This window comes from Micromys minutus, assembly GCF_963924665.1.
Source record: "Micromys minutus genome assembly, chromosome: 1".
NCBI classification, from domain to species: Eukaryota; Metazoa; Chordata; class Mammalia; order Rodentia; family Muridae; genus Micromys; species Micromys minutus.
Genome location: NC_137969.1, coordinates 24910910 through 24937918, shown reverse-complemented (window position 1 = coordinate 24937918; position 27009 = coordinate 24910910). Strand labels below are relative to the sequence as shown.

Sequence of the window (27009 nt, the reverse complement as noted above, 5' to 3'; positions counted from 1 at the left end):
GACTCTGGGAACAGTTTAAGGGATGGAGAAAGTTTTCTATGACTCCAAAGGCAAAAGCGTGGTGTGCGTGACTGACCGGTCATGAAGAGTGTTGGGGGGGATAACATTTGCTGTGCTGAGCTTCTCTGTTCTCGTCTGGCCACTAACAAACAGGCTGTATGTGTTGCAGTGGGACATGAATGGCGGCTTTCCTGGCTGTGGGAGCAGAGGCCCAGCGGAAGAGGTGCTTTATGATAACTCGGGTCTCTACGATAACTTGCCATCGCCGACAATCTTTGCTCGCTCCTCTCCTGCTGACCGGAGGGCGTCTCGGCCACCCACTGACAGGCTGTCCTCTAACCACTACAAATCCCCCACCTCCTGCAGCCCACCCTGCTCCCCACCTGTCACTAACACCTCTTCTGTGGGGAGGGCGTCTCTTGGGCTGCACTCCCAGGTACAGACTCCGTTCCCAAACTCCCCGACATCAGTGGGCCTGCACACGTGCTCACTACCTCACACACAGCGAAGCGTCAGCCATAGCCTGGTTCACACTCAGCCACCCAGGGACTAGAGAGACATTGAGACACAAGCTCTCAGATTGTCTCCCAGAATTCTTCAGTACATTTTTGAGAATTACGTCAGAGATTATAAAAAAAAAGAGGCCATGTCCAGAAAATTCTGGAATGGCAGGTTTCTTTAGTATAGTCTACCTTGGGTATAAGTTAGCAATGACTGACCCCCCAGGGAGTGGTTACTTCCTGTCTGTAAATATGACCAGCACCATGTCGAGAACCAGGGTATTGTCAGGAAGAGGATGGCATGTACCCTGTGTGACAGGAGGGCTCTGATTCCGAGTGGCAGATACGCTCGAGACCAGACTCTTGTTCACCCACTCTCTGTGACATGCGTTAACCTACCTGAGCAGACACTAACCGCTTCCATAAAGTTTTAACCGAGCAGACTCTTCCTGTGTACATTCTTGTAGACTCTGCCTGGAGTCCCAGGGATCTCATGTGAGAACATTCTGAAAACAGGAAGCAAGAAGCTTTCTGCATTCTGCTCCATGCTTTGGGCAGCTTTGAGAAAAATAACAGGCACCAGGCAGGGTCCCTGGCTGCCAGGTAGTGTCGAAGTTGCACCTCTGGACATTGTTTTGTCAGAATAGACACAGAAGGCCTGTGGTGGTCACAGTTATACAGATGCCACTCCCTGGAGTCTGACTCCTGATGGGAGGGATGTGGACCGCTGGCCACTGTTGGTCTCTACAGTGTCACGAGGATCTCCACCCAGATGGAGCCATTGTGGCCTACCTACTTAATCTGTCTGTTTGCTGGTAGCATAGGTGTCTTTGATGAGCTTAGTAAACCTGCCACCTGTGCATTGGGATTTACCCCTTGCTGGGCAGGTATCACCTGATACATGGACTAGTTGGGTGTCACGTGACACAGAGTGGCCTTATCACTGTTGCTTACCCTTAGTCTCTGTTTCAAATAGGAAACAGTCCCAGGCTCAATTTCTAGGGCCTTTGCTCATCACATCCCATGTGGCCATTCTTTTGGGAGCCTGTCGGTTGTGAGAGCATATACTTACCTCCAGAGAGCACCTGGATGCCATCTTGTGCATGGATGTGCAGTGTCACTTAGAGTCCTGTGGGAGGTGCCAGCGACTTTATATTTTTAAGTGAGCAAGCAGAGGTTCAGAAAGTTTTGAAGGGCTAGCTCAGGCTCTCCTACATGACAAGCCAGAACTGCAGCTAGATCTTTATACAGCACCACACTGCCCCCCCAACATGAGAGGCAGGCAGTGGGAGGTGGGTGGGAGGGAGGATGACAAGGCCTGGGTGTCAAGTTCCCTCTATGTCAAGCACAATGCCTGGCATGCAGTGTCACCTGCCAGAAGGAAACTGTGGCTTGCAGTAGCTGGGTGAGCAGAGGACTGTTGAATTCTTTTAACCTTTAGCTGGTGGAGGCTTGCTTTTTATATGTTTGTGCTATTTCTATATATGCGTCTCTTGCATCCTTCTTCAGAACCACCAGATCTGAATGAGGGGGGTTACGCATCTCATTATTTTATCACTCGGTTAAGGGCAAGAACCTCCCTGCAGAACCAGGCCCTTCCGCTAGAAGCAGTCCCCTCATGGAAAAGTGGCTTAGCTCTAGAAATACAGGTTCTCAGAGGGTGTTGCTGCCTACCTGTACGTGGTCACTCAGACCTACTTTCTTATCAGCACCTAAGGCCCCAGTAGAAACATAACATCCCTCCCAAGGCAGACTCCGTGGTCGTCCTGGATACCCAGGCTTTAGTGCTGGGAAGCTTCCAGCTGCCAAAGAAAGAGATGATGAGAAAGCCCAGTGACTGGAAAGCAAATTGGTTTCCTTTGTCCTCTGGCCATGCCAGTAGGTTGTACTTAAGAGTCAGAGACTAAAAGAAATAACTTTAGGCAACAGGGTGCTTTCATCTGATTATTTTAAAATTTTTTCTCTGTGTGTTTCAACAGTTAAAGAGCAAAAAGCCTCCATTGTCATCTAATGGGGCTCCGGTGAAGGGGAAGGCTCCCAGCAGCCAGCAAAAAAAGGTGGACTCGGCAGGTGGTGTGAAACGGACAGCATCAAGTGAGTTTCCCCTCTGGTTCCTCTTTCTGTTTTGGTGCAGTTTGAGACTGAACGAGCCATTCCTGCAGCGATGCCAGTCTTGGGTGTGATGGGAGGTGGGACAGTGCGCATTCCTCATCCCCCTCTTCACCTTCCAGGATCTCTAGCCCGGCCTCCTAACTGTTGCTTGGCTTCTTAGCGTGGCAGTCAACCATGAGGCACTGGGCCTGTGGTCCAGGAGACTCTAGTTTGTGTCCCGAGAACACCATGCATGTGAGCTCTGATTATACCCCCTCCATCTGTCAGCTGGGCTGATAGTCGACCGCTGTGGGCGAGGGAGTGGGTATGGTGATGCTGGGCGCCTAAACCAAAGCCCAAAAAGTGCTCAAGGGCACAGGAGGCCTTGCTACTTCTGTGCAGATCAAGGTCCACAGCCAGCTCCTTCCTCTCCTGCAGGTCTCCAACAGCTGTGTAGGAAGGGTAGATGCTCTGTACCCCATTATGCAGATGAGGGATGAGCCCAGGAGAAGAAGTGCAGGAGAGCCAGAGGTCTTACTGCATGCCAGCCACTGAGCTAAGATGCGGGCCAGCTTTCAGACGGCAGAGCCAGCTATAGAGAGCAGGCAGAGAGAGAGAGAGAGAGAGAGAGAGAGAGAGAGAGAGAGAGAGAGAGAGAGAGAGAGAGAGAGCCTGTCTGAGTGTTCGCTAGCCCTCCTCCATTGGCAGCTGGATCTGGGTGTGCTGGTGTCTCCAGGTTGTGTTTGCCCTGCCCAGCTGCATTGGGTCATCTACCAGCCAGCCAGCCTGTGGGACTTATCCATTCAGGATGATCACTTTTGCTGAGGATTCGGTGAGGAGATGATGTCAGCTCAGGAAAGCAGGCATAAGACCTGCAGGTCCTGGAGCTCCTCCATCAGTCTGGGTCAAGCTTTCCAGTCTGCAGCCATGCAGGTAATAGAGCAGCTTCCATGATAGTGTAGATAAGGCTTCACCTGGGGACCTCCATTCCTATTTGGTACAGGAGAGAAAAGGCCTCAGACCTACATGTGGCGGGTATCCATTGTAGGGTCAGAGTGCACAAGGGCACAGAACGACTGTCTTTTTCCATGGTGAAAGCATAGATGTGCCTTAGGACTTCAGCAACATTTGACTGCTTCAGTCCCAGAGAACCTTGGAATTCTCACTAAGAGTTGTCTACGCCTCTGCTTTCAAACCTGCATTTCAAACAGGCGTGTCAGGAGCCTGTCAGACGGAGACTCCTCATTGTCACCGACTTTCCTTGGCCCTCTCTCTATGTAATTTCATTCCCCGATGCCTTGGGTGTGTTTACACTCTTGTTCTTCTTGCTGTTCACTCGGAGGTGCAGGAGCCAGAGGGATGCGTTGGCCTAAAATGCCTTGTTAAGCAGGATCTGAATCCCACGCGGGCTCCTTCAGCCTAGCGTTTCTCACGGCCCTCTGCTCGCTTTATTTTATGGATGATTTATCTCAGTATCTGGTGGGACCTTCGGTGGGGAATGTTTTATTAACTTTGGTGACATCTAATGGAAACAAAAGAGAAAAATAATTGCATCCTGCGCTTCTGCAGAGTTCAGCCGATTGCATCACAGCCGTATAGAGTTGATCGCACAGGGACCAAATGGCGGGGAAATTTATAAGCCGTCGTCTGTAGGTTTGCTGGGGGACCTATTGGTTCAGACGGTGGAGTTTGCTCAGTTTAGCATGGAATTTTCTGGAAGTGCCTTGGTTTCACGAGACGGGTTGGTGAGGGAAGGAATGCAGACTAGACGTGAGAAGAGGACACATCTCCATGAATGGAGCACGTGATTAAAGAAGCAATGGTAGAGCCAGCTCAGGGCAGGCACTGTGTGAACAAGACTGACAGGCCAGTCGTGTCTGACTGCCATGGGTCCAACTTCCCTTGGAGCTGGTGGGTGGTTCAGTGGTTGTAGAGATGACAGAAGCGACCTCTGGGTCAGTGGCCTTGGCCAGTCAAGTGAGCATCTCCTACTCCTCACCATCTTTTCCAGGGAGGTTTTCCCTAAGTTCTTGTCTGACTGCTCTAAGTTCCTGCCTTGACTTCCCCACAATAACACCTTGCAGCCTGAAACTGTAATCCAGGCTGTGGGGCCTGGGTTCAACACTGTGTGAACCGCTATGTGCTGGTGGCCGAGACTCTGGGTTACCCCCAAAGCATTGATTTATTGACGCATTCACTGTTCAGTCATTAAATTTTAACAGCTACTTTTATAGGACTCATTTGGGAAGTTCCTCTAAGGGCTTTATAAATATTACCTGGATTTTTATATCCGCCTGTGAATGGAGGAGAAACTGAGGAACAGATTGTCCTCTAAATAGTGGGTCTCCAAGCACCACGTACTGCCTTTCTGTCATTTTATTTGCTGGAGAAGCTTCCCCGTTCCCCAGAACCTCAGGCCAACAAAATGTCCCTCTTCTAGCCAGGGGAAGAGAGGTGTCACATGTAGAAAGGACTCCAATAAATTCTAGGAGGCTTTTGTCTTCCTGTGTGTTTGGTTTCTGTGCACCATGTGTGTGCCTAGTGACCAAGGGAGAAGGTATTGGATGCTCTGGAGCTGGAGTCACAGGTGGTTATGAGCTGTCATAGAGTTATGACGGTAACAGGTGGCTGTTCTAGCCTCATTTATTTTGCCCTAACAAATACCCCAACAAAAGAGATTTGGAGAAGACAGAGTTTCTTTGGCTGACAGTTATAGGTTACAGTTACAAGTCACAGTGTGTCCTAGGGAGGTCAAGGCAGGCGCTTAGAGCACCCAACCGCTTCTCATCCACAGTCAGGAGTGGAGAGAGGACATACGTGGTGGTCCCCTCCCCGATGTCCGTCACTCGGCCGGTTCTCTCCCCTCGTACACATATCACGGCCTCGGGCTATGTGCCATCCACAGTCAGGGTGTAAAATGCAGAATATAATCATCAAGATACTCCCTCATGGCCATGACCACAGGCAGAGCTGTTCTAGGTAATTCCTCCTTAAGACGCTTTCCCCAGATGGTTCTAGAATGTATCAGATGAACAGAACTGTCCAGGCTCCAGAATCCCCACTCCGATCCTTATTGACAATCATTTGAAAGCTGATACCCTATGGGCAGGAACACTGAAGGGACTCCTCAGTATTCTGTCTTTATTTGTAAACATGCAGATCATTATTAGAGGATTTGAGGCAAACCGGGAGTCCCTGCTCCAAGCCACCCCTTCCTGTTAGGACTAGCCAGGAGCAGCTCTGTGCTACCCCAAGAGCTGCTGAGCCACAGGCATCGGCAGCCCAACCCCTCTTGTTGAGCTAACTCTGTGCTCCTTGCTCAGATGCTGAGCAGTACAAATATGGTAAGAACCGGGTGGAAGCAGATGCCAAGCGGCTACAGTCCAAAGAGGAAGAGCTACTTAAGAGGAAAGAGGCCCTGCGGAACAGGCTGGCGCAACTCCGGAAGGAGAGGAAGGACCTGAGGGCTGCCATCGAAGTGAATGCAGGTATGGGATTTGGCCCTGGTGACCCATGTGCCTGCATCCATTGAAGTTCTTGATTCCATTTGACCCAGACCTGAGGGCCAAGGCTGCCTCTTTAACCTTGCCTCCTAGGGTGCCAACCTTGTGGGGAAGCCCAGGGCAGCACAGGGTTGGCTCAGTGATGCCACCATAGGCAGGGACTGTGCCCTGGCCCCAACTATACAATGAGACTTCAGAAATTTCATCCTCCAGCGGTCACAGCCAAGGTTGGCAGATTTCGTTCTTTGTCTAAGGTGACTCCTTGGGGCTTCTGTGGAGGGAGCAGCTAAGGGGGCTGAGAAGTTTTCTTAGGGCTCTGCCAAGGTCATGTAGTTCTCTGCTCTCTGAGGGGCCTGGGGAGATCAAGGCTGCACCAGGGTTTGAGGACCAGTGAAAAGAACTATGGCAGTGATCCCAAAAGACAGGCAGTGACAAGGACAGCTGTCAGGGGAGCAGTGTCTAGAGACGGGAAGTATCCAGATGCAGGCTAGGCCTCGCTCCTGCCAGACCTCCTGATCTAGGATGGAAGTTAATACCTCCCTCTGATCCTGGCTAGCGCCCTCACTGGGGCAAGGCTTTTTATATTTAGCTTCTACTGGCCGAGGAGAAGGAGGGCTGTGCAGCGGATGAGGGAGCCCAGAGGGGTTGCTGGCTTCCAGAAGGCTTCAGTGTAGGCTGAGGCTGGTGCATATGCCCATCATAGTTAACCAGAACTTAACTCTCTCTGAATTATGGCTATAGAGGGAGGTAATTTAGGGGCAGAGGACAAGAAGGGAGGTAAAAGTGGGGCTGTTGGGATAATTTGTGGGAGCAGGTTGGGTAAGGTGTCAATATCAGGCTGTCGGAGAAGGATGGATAGAGACACTCTCTCCCCCTCCAGTGTCCCTCCCTCTATGACATGGAGGGAGCATTGTGTAATGAGCAGCGTTTCTACCTGCCTGTGTCAAGTCACAGGACAGAGATGCAGAAAGACCCCAACTCTGCCCCGAGAGGCCAGGCTCCCTGTGGCCTGTGGTTTGCCCACTTCCCTGACTCACTCTTCCTTTCTGACCATTTCTGTGCATTTTCTGCCCCTGTTGGTCATCATAACAAATTTCTAAGAGATGAGTTTATTGCCCAACCACGGAGAACTATATGCCAATGCCTACAGAGATATGGGCAATGTTTTGTGACCAGGAAGCGTATACAGTTGTCTTAGGGTTTTACTGCTGTGAACAGACACCATGACCAAGGCAACTCTTATAAAAACAATTTAATTGAGGGTGGCTTACAGGTTCAGTCCACTATGATCAAGGTGGGAGCATGGCAGCACCCAGGCAGGCATGGTGCAAGAAGAGTTCAACATCTTGTTCCAAAGGCAAACAGGAGAAGGCTGGCTTCCAGGCTACTAGGACAAGGGCCTTAAAAGCCCACACCCACAGGGACACACTTCTTCCAACAAGGCAACACCCATTCCTACAAAGCCACATCTCCAAATAGTGCCATTTTCTGGGCCAGGCATATTCAAACCATCACAATAGTCCACAAGTAACTGGTGGAATTTGAGGCCTCTTCTTACTCAGCTTCCTAGTCAGTGACCCCTTTGGATGCTATGTCCTTTAAGTGAATGTCACAAGGCCCCTTGGGCTGTGTAGGATTTTGTTTGACTCCTGCCCCTAATCTTACACAGCCACGGGTTATTAGGAAAGGATCTGGGCTCTTCAGGAAGCAGTCGGGCTGCTGTATTGTAGGGAAGACCTAGCAGAACTCAGCTAGGTCAGCCCCTCTATGAGGTGACCGTGTGTCCCTGGGATTTCAGGCAGGAAGACTCAGGTGGCCCTGGAGGACAAGTTGAAGAGGCTGGAGGAAGAGTGCAAGCAGAGGGAGGCGGAGCGGGTCAGCCTGGAGCTGGAGCTGACGGAGGTCAAGGAGAGTCTGAAGAAGGCCTTGGCGGGTGGCGTCACCCTAGGGCTGGCCATCGAGCCCAAGTCCGGGACATCAAGTCCACAGGTGAGTGTCCTGAAGGCACAGCACACAGAAGTGCTCTGTGGTCTCTCGGGTAGCATGTTTACCACCATGGGTGGTATCAGCCTCATGTTCCCACTGTGTCCAGTGTATGGAGACATTGATGTCTCTTAGGCTCACTGGAGTATTTAAAGGCCAGTCCTCCTCTTCATGGTCAGGTGACAATGGCCAGCTCTTCTACCTTTTCATCCAGTCTGACTTGGTACCAGCTTGCTAGGCAGAAACTTGCTCTCACGTTGACAAGTGCTGTCAAGTTGTCTGAAAGCTGCAGTGACTGTAACATAATAATCTGTACCCCAAATTGGGCATGAGCTCTGTCAAGTCTGAGCTCTTACTTTTAATCGTGGCTCCTCATTGTCACCTGACTCCTCCACTAAGACTTGCTGTTGTCCGCAACTGTCCCCTGGCCAGGAGTGCGCATGGCCTTCAGAGGCTCAGGAGTGGGTGCCCATCCTTCGGGTGCCTCCCGAGGACCCTCTCTATATACCGGGCTTGCCTCTTGCGTTGATGACAGCACTATGTATAGTTGTAGAAAGACCCCATCCTCGGAGGAGTGGCTTGTTAGGCAGGTCCTTCAGCGGCAGACACCTATTGCCTGGCCATCTCCAGAGACAGGGGTCTTTATTCTGTCTTTGCACCAGTGACCACACCCACCCAGAGTCGATACAGCCTCTGCAGGTATCCAAGGAATGGTGTATGCCGCCAAAGCGTTGAGATAGGAGCCCTCACAGGGGTTCTAGGCTGATGCTGCTCTGAAGCAACACCCTGTACATCTACCCGTGTTTCTGATATTCTGTGTCACATGGAAGGTGTCTCCGCAGTGCTATGCTTTCTCAAAGGGCCGTTAGCAGTCCTGTGTAGAAGAGCTGGCAAGCCAAATCAGACCCAAGGCAGCCGAGGAGATGAGTTGTTTCATTTTGAGCTTTCCAAAAACTTCTCTCTAGCATCTGCAAAGTGGTCACAGACCCAGTATCACTTGGGACCACTCATCGTCCCGGGACGCCGAGCTAATACTGTCTGCTACTGGCAGCTTCTGCTACCAGGTCTGACCCTCTCAGTGGCAGGCAGCTCCAAGAAACATTTGCAAACTTAGGAAACACCATGTTGATGGACAGGTGAGAGAGACAAGGTAGGAGTGTGGGCCCGAATCCACCCCTCTGACAATGCTCTGAGGATCGGGCACTGCCTGTGGTGGTCCTTTCTAGTTTAGCCCATTTTCAGTCCATTTCTTCTTTGTACTAAACGATTTCTCCCTGAGAAATGCCAGTGGCTGAGAACCACCCCTCACACAGGGCCCTTTTCTCAATTACAGTCTCCTGTGTTTCGGCATCGGACTCTGGAAAATTCTCCCATCTCCAGCTGTGACACAAGTGACGCAGAGGGACCTTTGCCTGTGAACAGTGCAGCCGTCCTAAAGAAGAGCCAGCCAGCCTCAGGCAGCTCCCCTTGCCGTGGGCACGTGCTGCAGAAGGCCAAGGTGAGCCCCCTGGCAGGGCCAGGTACCTGAGCTCCAAGTAAACCCCACTGCACTTGGCACTCCGTCTCCTGACAGAGATGCTGAGCAAGTTACTCCTCCAGCTGCCCCCAACACCCTTGGGGACTGTGGTTCAAAGATAGCCACCAAACCTGAGCCCCCAAAGCTCCAGGTCACCCCAGAAATGAGTAAGACCCCCAACCCCTGGTCTTCTTTGGGCAACACAGACTAGGCAGAGTGACCCTGATATCCTTTCTAGCACTTGCCTGCTGGAAAACATCCTTCTTCTCCAGGCTGTCTCTCAGCACCCTGGCCATCAACTCAGGGTCCCTCCTCTCCCTGCAGTCAGGAAGAGCAGCCTGCAGCCTTTGCCATGATGAAATCCTAGGGATTCTCAAAGCGTAATTTTTAGATGATCAGAGGCCAGCACTTCTTGCCCATGGTAACAGAAGCAGCTGCAATGGGGTGGATGTAAAACAAAACAGTAGCAGCTGGAACTGGACTAGCCTGGGCATGGGGCGTGAGTCCAGATTGTGTCCCTCTGTCTTGCAGATGGGGGAGGCTAAGCATGCATCCTGCCCTTTCTCCAGTCCTTGTATTGATGGCATTGACTGTGTAGGTGATTCATCAGTCCAAGCCCCTTCTTCAGGAGTTTCTAGCTGAACAAATTCACGGAGGGAAAGGACTGTGCTGTGCTCTTAGGGTGTCCTGGGATGCTGCTAGAAGTTGTGCTTGCCCAGAACCCTCGGTGTATGTGCTTCCCCAGCAAGCATGCTTTCTGGAAGGCTTCCCGGTCGAGTGGGAGAAGGTTGTTGAGCTGGCATTCCAGTGGTTTTCCTGCACATCCCTCAGGCCTTCTTAGTCTAACTCTCCTTTGTAGAGGACCCTAGTGTCAGAGGGGCCCCACAAGCCTGGGGTTGGGGGGAACAGATTGACTAGGCTAAACATTCTATTGACTTTTCTAGAATCCAAAGTCCACATGTAACTAATGGCTGGTGGCACAACACTGACAGAAATAGGAACACTAATGGAGTAGTTGGCAGAATCAGGAGCACTCTGGCAGGGCTGGAGGGATATGCCACAGCCCTGGATTGGTGGCTTGCTCTGCGGAGGAGATTGCCTGGACAGGTCCCCATCTCAACCTCCCCATACACCTCCATCATGGCTGAGAATAGGTGCTAAGCTTTCCATGTCTGAGGGTAGCGTGCAGGGACTGTTCCTCAACACCCATCCTACAGCTGCTCTGTCCATCCAGCCAGCCAGCTACCTGTCATCAGCTTTCTAACCTGGCCTATTAACAAGGCATTCCCATGTGCGTCCTACTCCAGAACGTCATCTTCCTAGATGAAACACCAAAACACCAATGCCACCTTCTTCCCTTGCCTCAGGTGCATACCGTGATACTGTTTATCTCTGAACTTGACTGCCTCGGGCTTCCATGTAAATCGACTCATGATATGTAGTTCTTACTTACATGATATCCCAGCAGTCAGCTCCCTGCTTCCTTGTTCAGCCTGATGAATGCCCCAAGTCTGGAGGGGCCACATTTACCTATTGGCTCCTGTTGTGTATTTGCATTGGGTTTATCTCTGGCTGGCTACTTGGAAGTGGGTGGCTGGATAATTCCTTTGTTCAGGGAGAACCTGCATTCTGTTGTCTGTGGCTGAGTCCCCCACACTGCATGGATCTCAAAGGCTCTTGGGTCATAGCGGCTCTGTGTATCAAACTGCCTGCCCTCACACATCTCTCTTCTCCAGGAGTGGGAACTGAAGAATGGATCATAGAGGGAGCCCAGCCACGCCCAGAGACTGTGTCCTGCCACCAGCCTCGTATGTGACGTGCGCGCCTCCCAAAGTGACCTGAGCGTGACTGCAGAAGTTTAGACCGAGTCTGACGCTGACCCTTGGCTGGCTTGCGTGCACTCTTCCTACTGTATGACGGTGCCCTTTAGGAAAGTTTACTTTAAGACTTTGTTGTCCAAATTTACTTGTTAAGAAGCAGAAACATAAGGTGTTGACAAGCTGCTTTGAAGCACCCTCTAGCAGATGGGGCGGTTCTGAGGACCTCAGCTCAGCCCCAGCCTGCAGCCCGTGGACCGTGCGCCCCTGTGAGACGGGTGGCCTGAGCCTTCCCCGTGTGCGGTCAGAGCTGCATACCTCGCCCTGTTTGCCAGAAGGTTCTCCTCTGCAGCAGCAGCATGAGCTCCCGTGTCTCTGCACACCCTCTCCCACTCCCCGCCTGTCCCTTGTCACTGGAGGTGAAGCCATGAGGAATAGTGCTGTGAATCGACTTGAAGATTCAGTTTTGGTTTTGGTCACCAGGATAGAGAAGTTGTCATTCTTTTTACCCGTGTTTTTCATGTTTGCTTTTAAAGAAAATGCCCTCCCCCCTTCCGTCATGTGCTATGCTTAGACCTTGAAAACTTTTCGAAGACCCTGTTTCCTTCCCGTTTTCTGATGTACTTTGAGAGGCTGCACAGAGCTGGCAGTCCTTGGCTAGCCTGTACCCTTTTCTCCCGACCTATGACCCCAGCTTCCCAGGCTGCCAGGCAGGAGCTCCTCAGCCCAGGAAGCACACTGGCCACCATCTGCCTATGGGTTTAACAGAGCAGGTTCTAGAACCTGTAGTTTAACCTGGACCATCCTTGAACAAAGACGATCCTTCCAGAGCACCTTCCTCCAGTTGACCACGCACTCCATGCCAAGCTTCGGATGGTGTGGGCCCCTTCCCACTCTCCGCTCGCCTCTGTGCACTTTGTAGGGTGGTTCAACCACTCGGGATGTGCTGGTGATGTCTTCCCATCTCAGCCCAGAATGTCCTTAGCACACACAGAAGGAAAGTCTCCCAGGCTCTCTGTAGAGGCGCCTTTAAGGCCTTCTCTGGGAAGCCTTCATGGCCAGAATTGGTGCTCTGTGCTTGAGCCCCGCAGCAGTTGCCTTGGAGTCACCAAAGAGCAGCAAGGTGGTTACCAGAGTACAGGGACATCCCAGGGTAAGGGGAAGCTGCTCAGCTGAAGGTCTGTCCCGGGCTAGCACAGTGCAAGACACTTGCTGGCTGTCTAATGGTGCTTTGCTCTAGTGCCTTCCTCCAAAGGGCAGTTAGGATTCTTCACACCAGCATCTGTGTGGGCTAGTTTCTGCCAGGAAAATGTGTAGAAGGACAAGGAGGAGGAGGGATGCAGCCTCCGCACACACCAGCCTGTTGGGTCCACACGGGGAGCTGTGACCAGCCCATGCTCTGAAAGAGAGGAGAATTTAATGTGCCACAGGCTTCTGCTGCCTTGAGTCTGAGAGCAATGCTTTTGGCCACTCTGATAGCATCCTGCTTTGCCAGGAAAAGCTGTTCCAGGCTTTGATTGTTACCAAAACAAGGAGAAAATGTCCAACTTAACAGCCAGTCCTGGCCAGCATAGAGAGACATAGTGAAGAATCGTGTCCAGCAAATAAGCCTCAGATGTGTTTGTCCCGATGAAGACACAGCAGGCCCTCAGGCTCCTGGTGCTGATAATTTGTGCTGAGAAAACCAGCCTTGTAATCTATTCAACTGTGGTGGATCCTGTAAATTCCTCAGAGCCACGTAAAATAGGTCCGGGAAGGTAAGGCTCCCAACACAGGGCTCCACTCTCCCGTGTTCCCATTAATGTTCTTAGATTTGGTCAGAAAGCTAGTTTAAAGCATTTGTTTCAAAATTAAGTTATTTATTTGTATATGTTCAATAAATAGAGTTTTAATTTATATATGTACATATTGGACACCCATGATCCTGTCAAGATTCTCAGTGTTCTCATTCTATGACCCTCCCAAAGCCACCGGCATGACTCCAGCCAGCAATGGCACAGGCCTGCTTTGTGTAGAGCCAGGTAGGCAAAGGGCTGAACCAGTCCCCTCTCTGAGCAACCAGGTACTCTGGACCACGGGAGATGCTCCACCTCTTGGGGCCTCTCTTTGTCTGAGGCCACAGAGCTTCTCTGGGTCTACATTAGTTACAATTCGGCAAGGTGTCATCATCTTTTACAAACCCCTCTATTTTTATGTCCATTTACTAACTAACCCCAAATATGCTGGCCTGGGGACTTGCTCTGGTCCCTGGCTTGGGCATGGGGGTGGGGCCCTCGGTGTCACACAATCTCATGTACCAGCGTCCTTGCAAGGGTGAGCATGGGTCAAACAGGTCATCCCAGGTGCCAGAATGACCTGTCAGGACGGTATGGACCCTCTTCACACAGAATCTTCCAGAGTGCTTGCTGCTCTCCTGCCTCATGTGCCAGTGTCCTGTTCCTTCCCCATGCGTGCCTTGGTCCTGCCTCACCCACCTGTTCACCTCATCTGTCCTCATCTGTCCGCTGCCCCAATTTCCCTTTGGCTGTTTCTGTGTCAGCACGCCCACACTGATGGGACTTTTAGAAAATCTGCTTTGGAAAGCAATGTCCCAGGCCCTGAGGCCATTGAGGAAGGTTTCCACTATGTGGGGACTACAGACCCCCAGGTAGAATTCACATGTAGGCAGCAGCAGGGGTGTCTCTGGCCTCTCCTACCAAAGCAAGAGACAAGCCATTGACCTCTGCCCTGTGCTCTGGGGATACTTGAGCCAAGTCAAATCCTTTACACCCACCCTCACCAGCCGACAAGACACCTGCAGGGTCTGTTCTATGGGTGTGGCAGCATCAAAACGATTGATCTTCCTGTTTTCTTTTATTTTCTAAAGTAATTTTGAATCAGAAACATTTCAAATCCATGACATAGTTTTTATAGAAGCAATTGAATGTCTGGGTCTTGTTCCCACTGACTTACTACTAATCACGCCAGAGTTTCTACTGTGAAATAAACTGAAAATAACCCCCCTATGCCATTCACACACAGCTCAGCCCCAGGGAGAAGCAGAAGCAGCTTGACCACGTCACTGGCGTGGAAAGCCCCACCCCCTCAGTTTTGAGGAACACCCTTTGCCAGTAGCTGGGGACACAGCACTGTGGTCTTTGGAAACCTGTGCTTCCCACATGCCAGATTAAATTATCCTTTCAAAGTTGTGTCTTTAGTTCATGATTCTTAGGGACCAAAGGTGTTTTTAATATGATAATGTTTTAATTAATTTCTAACAAAAGTTTACTCTACATTTTAACACCATTTTTTTAAACGTTCTAGATATTCCAAATCAGTTGCTCATGGCTCTAAGTTGTAAAATGTTTTCACGTTATGAATGTAATTATTTCCTTAATGTATTTTTTAAAAAAACTAAAATCATATTTAAAATAATCTTGGAAAAAGGCACAGGCAAAGAAAAGAGAAAGTTTTTTTTTTAATTAACTATGTTGGTAGGTAGCCCATTTGAAATGACTGTAAATATATTTTGATTGTGTAGCTCAATGTATTTAAGTCAGAAAGTAAAAATTTTTATGTAAAGAGACTTGCAATGGAAAAATCCTAGTTTTCAGTCCATGCCCCCATCTTGTATTCACTTCACCCAACTTTTCTGCTCTACAAACTGATTTTTTTCTACTGTTGTAACCGCGTATCCATTGACTGGCGCCCATTGGCGGAACCTGTTTGTGTATTAATAAAACTGTGCTGTGTGGCCCAGCCTCATGTCTTCTTGACGGTGGCTCATGGTGCAGAAGAAGATATTTGTGGTTGTCTGAGTCATTACTTCTGCTTGCCCGACAGATGGGAGGGGCTCTATCCCACCGGTGCACAGGGAGGGTACCGTACTTTGCCTTAGAGGATCCTTGGGGATTTTTCTGAGTGGTTTTGGTCTGTGGACCTGAGTATTTAATGCAGTAAACACCATCACTGCCTCCTCCCTTCCCCATTCAGTGCCAAGTGCTCTCAGGATGCCAGCAGACAGACAGGGATGCTCTCTGGTGGGCAGTGATGTATGGAGATGTGAGGTGCTGTAGGTGAGGCGGCAGCTTTGAAGCCTAGTAGAGTTCTGAGAGGTGGGGGGTTATCTGAACTAGGCAGTGGCATTTAAATAAAGGCCATGGCTGCTAACAGCTGAATATGAAACAGGAAGACAGAAGAGGTTTGGGGTGGGCTGGGGAGGACCTGGAGAAGTTGTGGGATGTCTTGTCAAATAGAGGGGTGCCTTCAAGGCTGCTCCGGGCTTCCACAGGCACATGACAGCTGATGGCTGGCTGGTGGAACAGGCATCAGAGCAGATGTGGGAACCCACCCAGGGAGATCCTGCCCACTTTGGGGGATGACACCGTGAAGGAGATGCCCAGAGGAGAGAGCTCCCAGGCAGGAGCTGAGTTTAGGACCTACTACTGGACATCTGAATCGAGAGCCACTGGGTCTGGGTACCCGGGGAGTGTGGTGAGGGGTGTGTTGGTGGTGATCAGGGGCATGGTTGGATCCAGAGGACCATCCAAACCATTCATGCTTTGGGGCTGGGCAGTGGGCAGAGCGCAGCCATTTCTCACAGGTGACGGAGGAACTTACTGCACAGACTTCAGGGCAACTGTGAGGTCGCAGAGCTGTTAATTAGAGAAATCCAGTTTGTGAGGATCCCTGGAGCTCTTCGGGCCAGCTTTGAGAAGGAAAAACCCACCCTCGCTTGGCCAGGGTTGTGGCTGTCCACTGAGTCCTGAGCTCTGGTCATGTGTCACTGAACCTGTTTTTAAGTGATGCCTTTGGTTTGAGAGTCTTGGTGGGCTGCCAGGAAATAAAGGGTCTCCTCAGTCATTTAAAGCAGAGGATGACTGAGTGCTTGGCCACAGTGACCCCCAGGGAGTGTCACCGAGGTGCATAGCAGGAGCCTTTATCAGAAACATTATTAGATGTCTGTGATTCGGGAAGTTTGTGGCTGACAGGCTTTATGAGGATATTTAAAAAACACCTCTCCTCGTGGGAAGCGCTCAGGTGAGAGGCATAGCTGGGATAAAGACTCCATGGGAGGAGACAGGTATGCATTCCTCCTGAGCTAAAGGAGGGGGCCCAGGCAGTACAGGAACATGCAGAGTGCTCCAGCAAGGACCCTTCGTAAGCGTTCTTAAGAAGCACCAGGCAGAGAAGAACTAGCTGCTTCCTTCCTGGGGTGTCAGCCTCACCAGTCCAGAACCTGTGCCCTTTTGCCTCTAGAGGGATGTTTGTCTCAGCATTCTGCCGGATGTGATGCTGACTGCTACACACAAGACATACTGCTGGTTGGGTCTTCAAAGAGCAAGGTGGGGGGAGGGGCCTAATAGGACCAATATGCCAATCCTTGTGCTGAATTGGGAAAGATTGAAAAGGGAGATAAGGGCTCATGAAGCCACCTGAATGACTCTGACAGGGCACAGCTCAGGAAATACACCCCCAAATCTATACCCATGAGAGGCTCCTCTCCCCTTTGCTACACACCTTAGGCTTTACCTTAGTCTCTTGCTCAAGCTCATTTCACACCTGTAGGGGACCCACAAAAGCATGTCCAGTGCCCCACCCACTATACACCAGCCTTGAGATCACACAGTCTGTCTCTGTCATGGGCTTACCGAGTGCTCAGATGATTGCAGGGATGATCTGCTCCTGAGATTGCATGGCCATGGTGGGGCAAGAACTCCTGACACTCTAGGAGGGCAAAGAACTCACCCACGCAGCCTGGAGACTCTCAGTCTATTATCACAGCCCACTGTCTGCACCCCAGAACCCAGGTTGGACCACTCCACCCCTTGCTCAATGCTGACCCTGCATGGTCCAGGTATACTGTATCATGGCAACATCACTGGTTGTCCCTTGTGCCAGATGCAGGGACCCTTGGCAGTCCTTGTCTATGGGTGCTCTGGTTGTCTTGACTTCTTATTTCTATGTTGGAGGCAACATTCCTGCTTTATAGCTCACAAGCGGTACAGGAGGCACCAAAACATACCAAAGGGCTTCCTTCTGTGCTGGCCCCATGGTCTGATCAAACCCTCTAGACTTCATAGGAGGAAGACGTGGAGTCTGGAGGTGTTGCAGCCTTTCATCAGCCTGAGCGTGAGCGTGCACACACGCACACACGCACCTCACTACATCCTCTCAGAAGACTGTAGATAGGGTAGTCTCCCCTCTGCTCTGTGGTTCAAATCTGTAGAGACCCCCTTCCCTTTGTCGACTTGTTTGCTTGCCCTACCTCCATGACCATGTTTTCTCCCAGATAATTTCCTGTCTTCTCGTCTCCCCAGTACCCCCACCTCACTGCTGACTTTCCTAGGAATACAGCACTCCCAGCACATCTGGCTGTGTTGCCCTGTCCTGGGGGTGGGCACCTTCTGTTCTTGGGCTCCACCACACTTGATCCCCATGGGCCTTGCAGTGGTGTGACTCCTAAACTGGATGCTGTCCCATCCCAGCCTACCCTTCTCCCCAGGAGGGGCACATGGGCCCAGCGGGCACTGGTGGGGCTCTAACATTTTATATTCTTCTTCTTCCATACTGTCTGTTCTCGTGAGCTTGACTCCTGCCTATCTGTCACTCAGCTCCCTAGACAGGCCTGCCATTAGGATGTCAGGCCCCAAACTAGGCACTAAGTGACGTCTTTCTTCAGCCAGAAGCGAGTCCCAATGGTTTTGTCCTCAAAGCACACTTTCCCTGCAGCCACAAGGCCCAAGCTCCTCGGCCTGTTTATGGGCTCCTTTCCTCACTTCCCATCTTGACCTGAAGGCCTGTGGAACCATGTCCCTTACCTGATCTCGTTCTTCTGCAGGGCTCCCTCTCCCTTCTCATCTCTTACCTCTCCTGGTTCCACCAACGCAAGGAACAAATTCTTATGGCCCATTTTAAGAATGAGGTGTGTTTAGAGCCCAACAGAGAATCTCAGTAAGAGGAGGCACTGGGCTCTGTCTTCCTTAGCTCGCAGCTGGTGCCTGCTCTCAGTTTATCTTGGGGTTGGAAAGTTACAGGCAGCTATGGGATGGAGCAGAAACAAGGGAATCTTGGGATTCAGGAGGATGGGGAGTTTGGGGTAGGAATTACGTTAGATCATTGAAGGTTGCACCTTTCTGAAGAACTCGGCTAATGAATTCACAGGGGCAGGAAGATGTGGTGAGGAACATAAAAAACACCCTGTTTTGTATTAAATCTGTGCACCAGTTGTTCTAGCCTTTTCTCTAGGCTGACCCGCAACTCTGTAAGGTCATAAAATTGACTTCATCACCTTCACTACTCAGAGTCTCCTGGGCTCTTACTATGAAGTGAGGACTTGTTTCTCATGCTGGTCCCTGCTGTGACTATGCCAAGCAGGCACCTGCTGTGGTCATGGGTGGGCTGAGCATTCCCAGATCTGGCTGGCACTGTGACTCAGGGTCCCCCTCCACTGTGGAGTGGCTTGCACATCTGCTTCAGGGCCACTGCCAGAATGGCCTGCCGAGCTGTAAGATGCACCACGTGCTGGCACTGATGCACGGCCAAGACTGAAGCCGCCATTATAGCTGGTTTGTCATTGCCCCTGTCACTGCCCTGCTGGCAGGCACAGCTCAATACTGCCTCCTGAGCTCAATACTGACAAAATCTGGGCAAGTCATTAGCAGAGCTGAATGTGAGGGCCAGAGTGACACCAGATGCAGGCTGCCAATGCTGCCGTTAGCCCAATGGTAAGCCAGCAAGTTCTGGACTGGGCCAAGTGCCATAGGCGTGCCGAGTCTGGGCATGCTAGGCCTGGGATGCCTGTGATAAACTGTGACAAGGGACTATCACCACCAAGTTCCACTGAACATAACGATGCTTGGCTGCTGTTCCTGAACCCTGAGGTACCTTCATGGTTAGTGATGCTGATAAGAGGCAGAGCAATCATAGATGCCTCTCAGTGGAGAAGAGCACCTCAGGCTTCTCACAGGTGTGCTGCCCTACTGAGTGCCTACGAATGCCCCCACACAGAATATCCCTTCCCCAGGAATCCTGTCTCTCAGCAAGTCACCAGGCCCCATCTAAGATCTGAGATCACACTTAGAGCTGGGCAGGAGACCCTGTGGCACATGAGCCCTGGACACCTAGGCTAGAGGTGCAAGGGTCTGGGCAAGGGTGGCCGTGTGGGAAGCTGGAAGAACCATGAGAGACCAAGTGGCCAAGGGATGTGTGGCCAAGGGAGGTGGTCATCTGTGATAAATCTTTGTCTCTCAGACCCAGGAGGAAGGACAGATGGTGACAGTAGGTGACGGGGTAGGGAAGTAGCAAGCTTCCACTCTCAGACCAGACCAGGCCGTCCAGTGGGTCTGAACACTGATCACTATAGTTGTGTGTCGTTTCCACCTGTCACACTCACACAGTGACTTTGTCCTGTGCTGGTGGCTGTTACCAGTCAGGCTGCATGGCCCAGGTGTCTACAGATACTGCTCTCTCATCCTGGAAGAAGTACCATGTGCCTGGCCTTCCACCAGTCTTGGAGGCAGGTGCTGGTACCATCTGCCTTACAAGGGGAGTCCATAAACGTGTCTCCAACCCCGAGATCTGGCATCTTCTGGAGGCATCAGCATGAGGTGTAGAAACAGTGGCTTTGGGACCAAGACTAGGCACTTCTTGGGCATCTGACAAACCTTCAAATGGTCTTATACTCCTTCTAGACAATTCCTGCTGGCCAACTCACTTCCTGGAAGGAAACCAGCAGCTCTTTGAGTGCAGCCTGTGTTACTACCGGGCAAACTTACCTAATTTGTCAAAGACAAGCTTCAGTCCTAGTACAATCTGTCCATGACACTGCATGTTTCTGTCCTTCCATTATCTATGTGGTTCTAATACCAAACTGGAGGCCCCCAGCATTCAGGACTTAGTGATGCTTGAAGTGCTGATTCAACAAAAACAAGCAGTCACTCTGTCAACAGATCTGTCCACATGTTGCTGCCTCTTCTGGAAGCTGGTACCCATCCCCCCAAAGCACACAGTCTGAGTGCATCTCACAAGACTGTGGGGGAATGACTGGGGCAGTGAAGCATCCTGCCACACAGCATCGGTTCTCAGGGAGCAATGTCTCCTAGGGGACATACCTGTGGAATACCTGCACCATACCCTGGGCCCGTGGTCCACCTTCAGGACAGACCTTATCAGTATGTAGGCCATAGGCTGTGGCTGCAGTTCTGGAGGGAGAAGACATGGTGTAATCATGCCCTCTCCAAAGCATCTCCTTTACCCTCTTCAGCACCTACACGGAACATAAGCCTCTCTAGCCTTTGTATGGCCTCCACTTATCTATTCAGGTACTCACTGGGCGAAAACATTGCCTGGGGGCCAATTTTAGAAGCATGTGGTGTGTGTGTGTGTGTCTGTGTGTGTGGTTTATGTGTAGTGTAGTATGGTGTTATATGTATGGTGTGGTATGTGTCTTATGGTGTGTGCGGTATGCCTGTTCTGCTTAGTGTGAAGTGTATGTTGTAGAATGGTGAGGATGTGTTGCAGTATGTGTGTGTGTTGCATTTTGATGTGTAGTGTTTGGTATGGTATGTATGTTTCAGTATGGTATGAGTGTTGAGTGTGTATGTGTGTTTGTGCTTGTGTGTATGTTGTGTTGTGGTATATGTATTGTATTTTGGAATGAGGTGTTTGGTGTGGCTGTGGTGTCATGTGCGGTGTGGTATGAGCCAAGACAAAGAAAGATCAGCCCACTGAAGACAAGGGCTCCCCCTGGACTTCATGCCTCTCTCTGTCTGTCTGTCTGTCTGTCTCTGTGTGTCTCTCTCTGTCTGTCTCTGTCTCTGTTTCTGTCTCTCTCTCTCTCTCTCTCTCTCTCTCTCTCTCTCTCTCTCTCTCTCTCTCTCTCTCTCTCTCTCTGAGATCCCAGAATCTTCAAGCCTGTTTTCCTCTCTCCTCTCCTCCTCATTACCTGTTTTGGTTTCTGCCCCATCATACAGTGGGCACTTGCTGATGTTTTCACTTTCCAGTCGCTACGACACAAAGAGGCTGAGGAAAAAGAGCATTCTGCATGCTCTGGACTATGGGCAAACAGTTCACTGTGAATGAGTCTTGATTTCTCATAGACTGCGCATGTAAGAAAAGGGGTCATACAGTTCAAAAATGTTTTAAAGGGAGTTTATGCAGACAAGATGAGATTAGTAATTCATTAGGGTCACAGCTAGTAAAGGGGACACATCCTTGAGGACAAACAGTCTGAATATGGTCATTAATAAGGAAGTCAAGAATACAGGCACCCACATTCATGTTGGTAAACTCTCCAGAGGACACCCAGATGAGGGAGAAGATGGTTCGATGTATTTACAGATGGGTCAGAAGCAGCAGAGACCCCAAGGCTGTGCCCTTATACTGGGAACTCTTCATACCTCAGGCCTAAGGAAAAGAACACCCGATATTTTTCTGCACAGAGACCTGGTCTAAATATAAACTGGAGAATAATGCAGTGGCCCTTAATGGGAAATATCAACCAGAGGTAGGAGGTCCCCAGGGCTCTAAGTAGGTTCTGCCACGGATTGAGAATTGGATGGACTGGTTTCTTACTGAGTTAAGCTGGTTAGGTTGTTACCAGGGCATGTGCTTAAGTACTTCCATTTCTGTCAGGAGTTATCAAAAAATGAAGCACCCTCAGGAAAACCCCAGAGGCAGCAGAAGGGAGCAGGTGCAACAGGGATGGGAGGGTCCAAGAGAACACGAAGGGCATAGGCTCTGGGGTTCCAAGTCAGGCTGCGGAGCTTGGAGCATCTGGGCTGGCTCTAGGCCCTGTGAGTACAGCATCTAGCTCCACTACTGCTGTATTCCCCAGGTATTACCTCAGATACCATGCTCTGGACCTGTCCCTGGCCTGGCCACTGCGGCCAGGGGATCTGTCAGGGTTGGAGGATATTGTCATTTCAGATGCCTACTAGTGTGGTGGACCCTTCTATCCCAATGATCCTTGGGACAATGACCACTTTTTCTCCCACCAGAGGTGGCATTAGGCCTCTTCCTGTTGAGGATGCAACCTCTCTTTAGAGATGGAGTTGGATATCAATAGCCAGTTTCTGTTGGGAAATGGGCAGAGCAGACAGTAAAATGGCCACCACCGGATAAGACGCAGCACAGGTCTGAAATCTTGCTGGCTGGGTTTAAAAGGACCTCTGAGCTGAACGTACCCATTTTAGTTGGGTAATACTGCACTCTGGACCAGGTCACAGGTTTGAAGCTAGCTTGCATACACAGGAGTTAGCTCCTCTAAGGCCTCCAGCCTGCTCACCTGAGGATCGGATAGGAATGTGATGGGAGCTCGAGGTAAACCTGTGTGGGAGTGTCAACCGTGTCTGTCAGCTGTAGCTGATAATAAGTTCTGCTGCTGGAAGCACAAACTATCAGGGCCATTTGTTCCTGCAATGGGGAGATTTTCTGGTTGTAACCTTGCTCCAGTTCTTGCCTCCGAGACAGAACATATGCAATGTTCATGGTTTCTACAAATGACTGGCACTTGAGAACTGAAGGAGTGGGGTGAGTCCAAGAATGAGACACACAAATCTTGGCTTCTGGGCCTCCTCTGGTATCTCTACCCTTGGCCATTTGTACACTGGGTTGTTGGGCTGGAGACTCCCTGCCTTCCTTTTGCATTTGGCTCTGTGCCTACTTCTGTGGATGTGATTGAGTTGGTGACCACTGGGAATGTCTTCACCATGGGTGACAGGATGAATTGAGCAACTGTCTGGTGGGCATGGAGGGCGGGGCTTCTGGACCCCTTGCAGCTTGGGTGGTTTATGGGAAATCAAGTGTCTTGAGAACTGGCAGCCTCAGATGTCTTGGATTCTAATGAAGAAGCTACAGAGACCTGGGCCCAAGTTCCTGTTGTCAGGGACAGGATGGCAGTACGGGCCTGTTGAAAACTAAAGGAAGAAAGCAGGAGATGGCACGGACTGAATCATGGGTAGGTGTGGATTGCTGAGTCCATCCTCTCCCCTGGACAGACTAGACTGTACTAGCTACTCCCTGATTGCAAAACAGACCAGCCCATTCAGAGAGGGCCACCCTGACCCAAAACTTCACTGCCTTCTGTCTAGGGACAAATTGCTTCCAAGATTTGTCCACAGTTACCACTCAGCTACCTTCTCAAATATTGGGCAGAATTAGATTTTTAGATACTTTCAATGGTTTGCATATGCTTGGGCCAGGGAGTGGCACTATTAGGAGGTGTGGCCTTGTTGGAGTAGGCGTGTCACTGTGGGTGTGGGCTTTATTAGCCTCATCCTAGCTGTCTGGAACTGAGTATTCTGCTAGTAGCCTTCAGATGAAGATGGAGAACCATTAGCTCCTCCTGCACCATGCCTGCCTAGATGCTGCTATGCTGCCCATCTTGATGATAATGGACTGAAATGCCGAGCCTCTAAGCTGCCTCCAATTAAATGTTGTCCTTATAAGAGTTACCTTGGTCATGGTGTCTGTTCATGGCAGTAAAACCCTAACCAAGACAAACAAGAAAACCTAGTTTTATTTTGTACATAGACATGACCCCAAATATCCTCTGAGATATTTCCCTTGCAGGAGAGATAGATGGTGGAAGAATTTGGACCGATTTATAGTCACAGAACCTTCGTGTTAGCCTAAAGACAAAAAGAGGGTAGCATAGGTCTCCAAGCAGTTGGTCACCCCAAGTCTATCCAAGGACTCAAGTTAGACACTGGTAATAACAGAGCCTTTTGTCAGCTTGATCCTCTTTGGTAATGGGTGCTCACTGCCACTAATCCACAAGCTTACACAATTTAAAGACCCTAAACTTTAGGCTCTAAAGAAAAGCTTCTCAACCTCTGCTCCCAGTGCATGACCCAATGGATAAAATTCACCTGGAAGGCTCTCTACTGGTCATAAGGAAGACCAGTGCTTTGAGTCCAACCAGCAGTTACTGGATTCAGCAAGTCTCCTGTTCAGGGCAAACCACTTAGTTCAGTTTTGTAGAGGGACAAATGACTTGTGTTTACATTAATTGGAATGTACTGTTTGAACTCACTGAAATCTGCCTCTGGAGATGGAATCTGGCTTTCCCACTGCACCCAAGAATGCTTTATTTCAATGTCCTTCCAAACCACCTTTCTGAGGCAGGATGGCACCCCAACTCCGTGCCAGGGATAAAGAACCACAAACAGCCAAAGAGCGAAGGCACTGTAACTATTATTTATCTTATGATATAAAAACTCTATCTGTATCTTCTACTTACCAAAAACCTCCAAAAACCAGAACCATTGTTATGGTAGACGACCCTATGTATTGTATGAAGACTATCTTGTGTTTTCTATAGGGCTTACCTGGGAACTTACCATGTTCCCATAGTTTAATAGTATATCCACAGGTAATATGAATTTATTACCGATGCAGTTTGGATTTACTGTCTTTTACTGCACTGTCTTCTAAGCCAAGTAATTGCTACGACACCGTCTGTGTCAGCTTTTCTATGATTGTCACAGATGGGCTTTTGTCCAGATGCTTGGTAATGTCGTCGTATCTCGGAAGATGGCTGGGTTTGTTTTCCAGAGGAGGAAAGAAAGTTTAAGCAAGTTATGACGGCCTGAGAACATTATAGAAAGTGAATACAATGTCATAGTTCAAACCTCTGCTTAAATCAGGGTATGGGTTGCTTTCTTTAACACTTACAAGGACTGGCTTAAGAAACAAAATTGTATGTCTAATCCAAGCTTATTTAAATGTTTTTGCTCAAGTTTTATCCAAATCTTTCACAGTACCAGACTGGCATGATGACACAGGTTTTTGGTAACCATCCTTGGAGGTTATGGTAATGCTGTGGTCAGAGGAATTAAAAGGGAGAATACCCCCCACTCCCATCCCCATCCGAGGCCAGCTAGGTCTCAGGGGCCTGTGAGGCATATCCGTGGGGAGTCAGTTACCTGTTCTCTTGTTCAGGGAGACCATGAATTGGGTCTCCCTTGGGCTGACACCTCTCTAGGCCTCCTCTCAGCATGAAGCAAGCAGAACAGTCATTGCTCTCCCACCCACCGCGCCAACATTTGGTGAGCCTCTCTAAGAGGCAAGTAACGAAAGAGAGTTAGAGGGCTGTGGGCAAACTAATAAATCAAGACCAGGTTCTCTGGGATGGCAGCTTCTTGTTGCAGGTTTCTGATCAGGATCAATAAGTAAAGGGGAGTATGCAAGGGCCCTAGAAAATACCCAGCTCAGTGTTTGTTTAGGGACTCACAGCCTTAAGCCTTTCCTCTCAAAAGGGAGTACATTTCCTCTCTCCACAGCATGCTCTTCTGTCTTTCTGAGGTGTTCAGTTATCTGTGTGAGGGAATGATCCCAGAAATCTCCTAGGCTGACATTATCCTTGGTGCATGGTGTGTGGTATGGTATATGTGCAGTGTGGTTGTGGTTTATGTGGAATGGAGAGGCACTAACCATGCCTTCACACTAAGGTAGACCCTGTGTGTGTGTGTGTGTGTTGTGGTATTCGGGGTGGTACGTATGTGATATGGTATGTGAGAGGCTGATGTATGGGTGGTTTGTATATTACAGGTAAACATGAAACATATCCTAACACTAAGGTATAACAGAGTCTATTTGTTTGGTGTAGGTGGGATGTATGTTTTCATGTGTGTGGTGTGAGACATGTGTACACATGTAAAGCGTAGAGCAGATCTTCACACTAAGGCAGAGACCGACCCCGTTGATTAACCTTTGTTAAAAGCATCACAAATGATTTATTGTTTTATTTATTTTTTTTTAGAAAGGAAAAACAAAGAATTCATCACCTCTGCTATGCCCACATGCCAGGTATGCACAGGGCCCGGCGGACAGTGGTGTGAGCCCCTGAGCTGGTAGCATCTGGGCTGTCCATGGGGCTTTGGCCCCTGGCTGTACAATGCATGGCACCTCGGCTGAAAAGCAGGGAAAACCCTGTGCCTGCATACCTGTCTGCAGTTACGGAGATGGGAACAGGGAGGCTCTCGGGTCTACACACTCTGGATGTTCTTGATAGAAACAGTAACATATAATCCAAATACCTAGGGAAAGCCAAGCCTACCCCAGTGTCCTTGAGAGGGACAGAGTGCTCTCAGAAGGCAAAGGCCTACAGTTGGTACCCCAGGCACTGGTGAGCTAAAATGGTGGGCTATGTCCGGGGATTCTGTGCTGACTGTGGACCTTGTGGAGATGGTGGTGTGTGAGCATCTCCTTCTGTGTGGTACTGGGTGATACAGTGCCATGGGGACATGGATGGGGGAAAGGCCTCTGCTTAGGTTTCTTTTGAGATAGCAAGAAGGTGTGTGGGGCAAAGGTCTAAGAGTGTCATGGGCTTCACTGGCACTAGGGTCCCATTTGTAGCCCCCTCACAAGGAGGATAGCCTGCAGTCACCTCTGGAGGGACCCCTGAGCTCCAGAGAGTGGCAGAAAGTGAGAGATATTGGGGTATAGTGGGAGATACTCCCACAGACCAGCTTTGTGCCCCACATAGCTGCCCTGGTCTGTGCCGTCCTGTCTGTGACAAGACTGGACACCCAGCCCATCCCCTAACAGAGACTGCGTGCTAGAGCTGTCCTAGATCTCTCCTCCTATATAGGCCACATTTCTTCCCCAGGGAGAAC

General features: G+C 50.1%; 1 protein-coding gene across 1 annotated transcript in view; it reads left to right on the top strand.

Annotated features, from left to right (window-relative positions):
* Positions 1–15161, top strand: part of AFAP1 (actin filament associated protein 1) — a 107731-nt gene extending 92570 nt beyond the window's left edge. The window contains exons 13-17 of the mRNA XM_080936213.1: positions 2480–2594; positions 5915–6079; positions 7893–8083; positions 9411–9575; positions 11330–15161. Coding sequence (XP_080792339.1) covers positions 2480–2594; positions 5915–6079; positions 7893–8083; positions 9411–9575; positions 11330–11356 — 663 coding nt within the window. The 3' untranslated portion in view covers positions 11357–15161. The remainder of the gene's footprint in view (positions 1–2479; positions 2595–5914; positions 6080–7892; positions 8084–9410; positions 9576–11329) is intronic.
* Positions 15162–27009: the final 11848 nt, after the last annotated feature.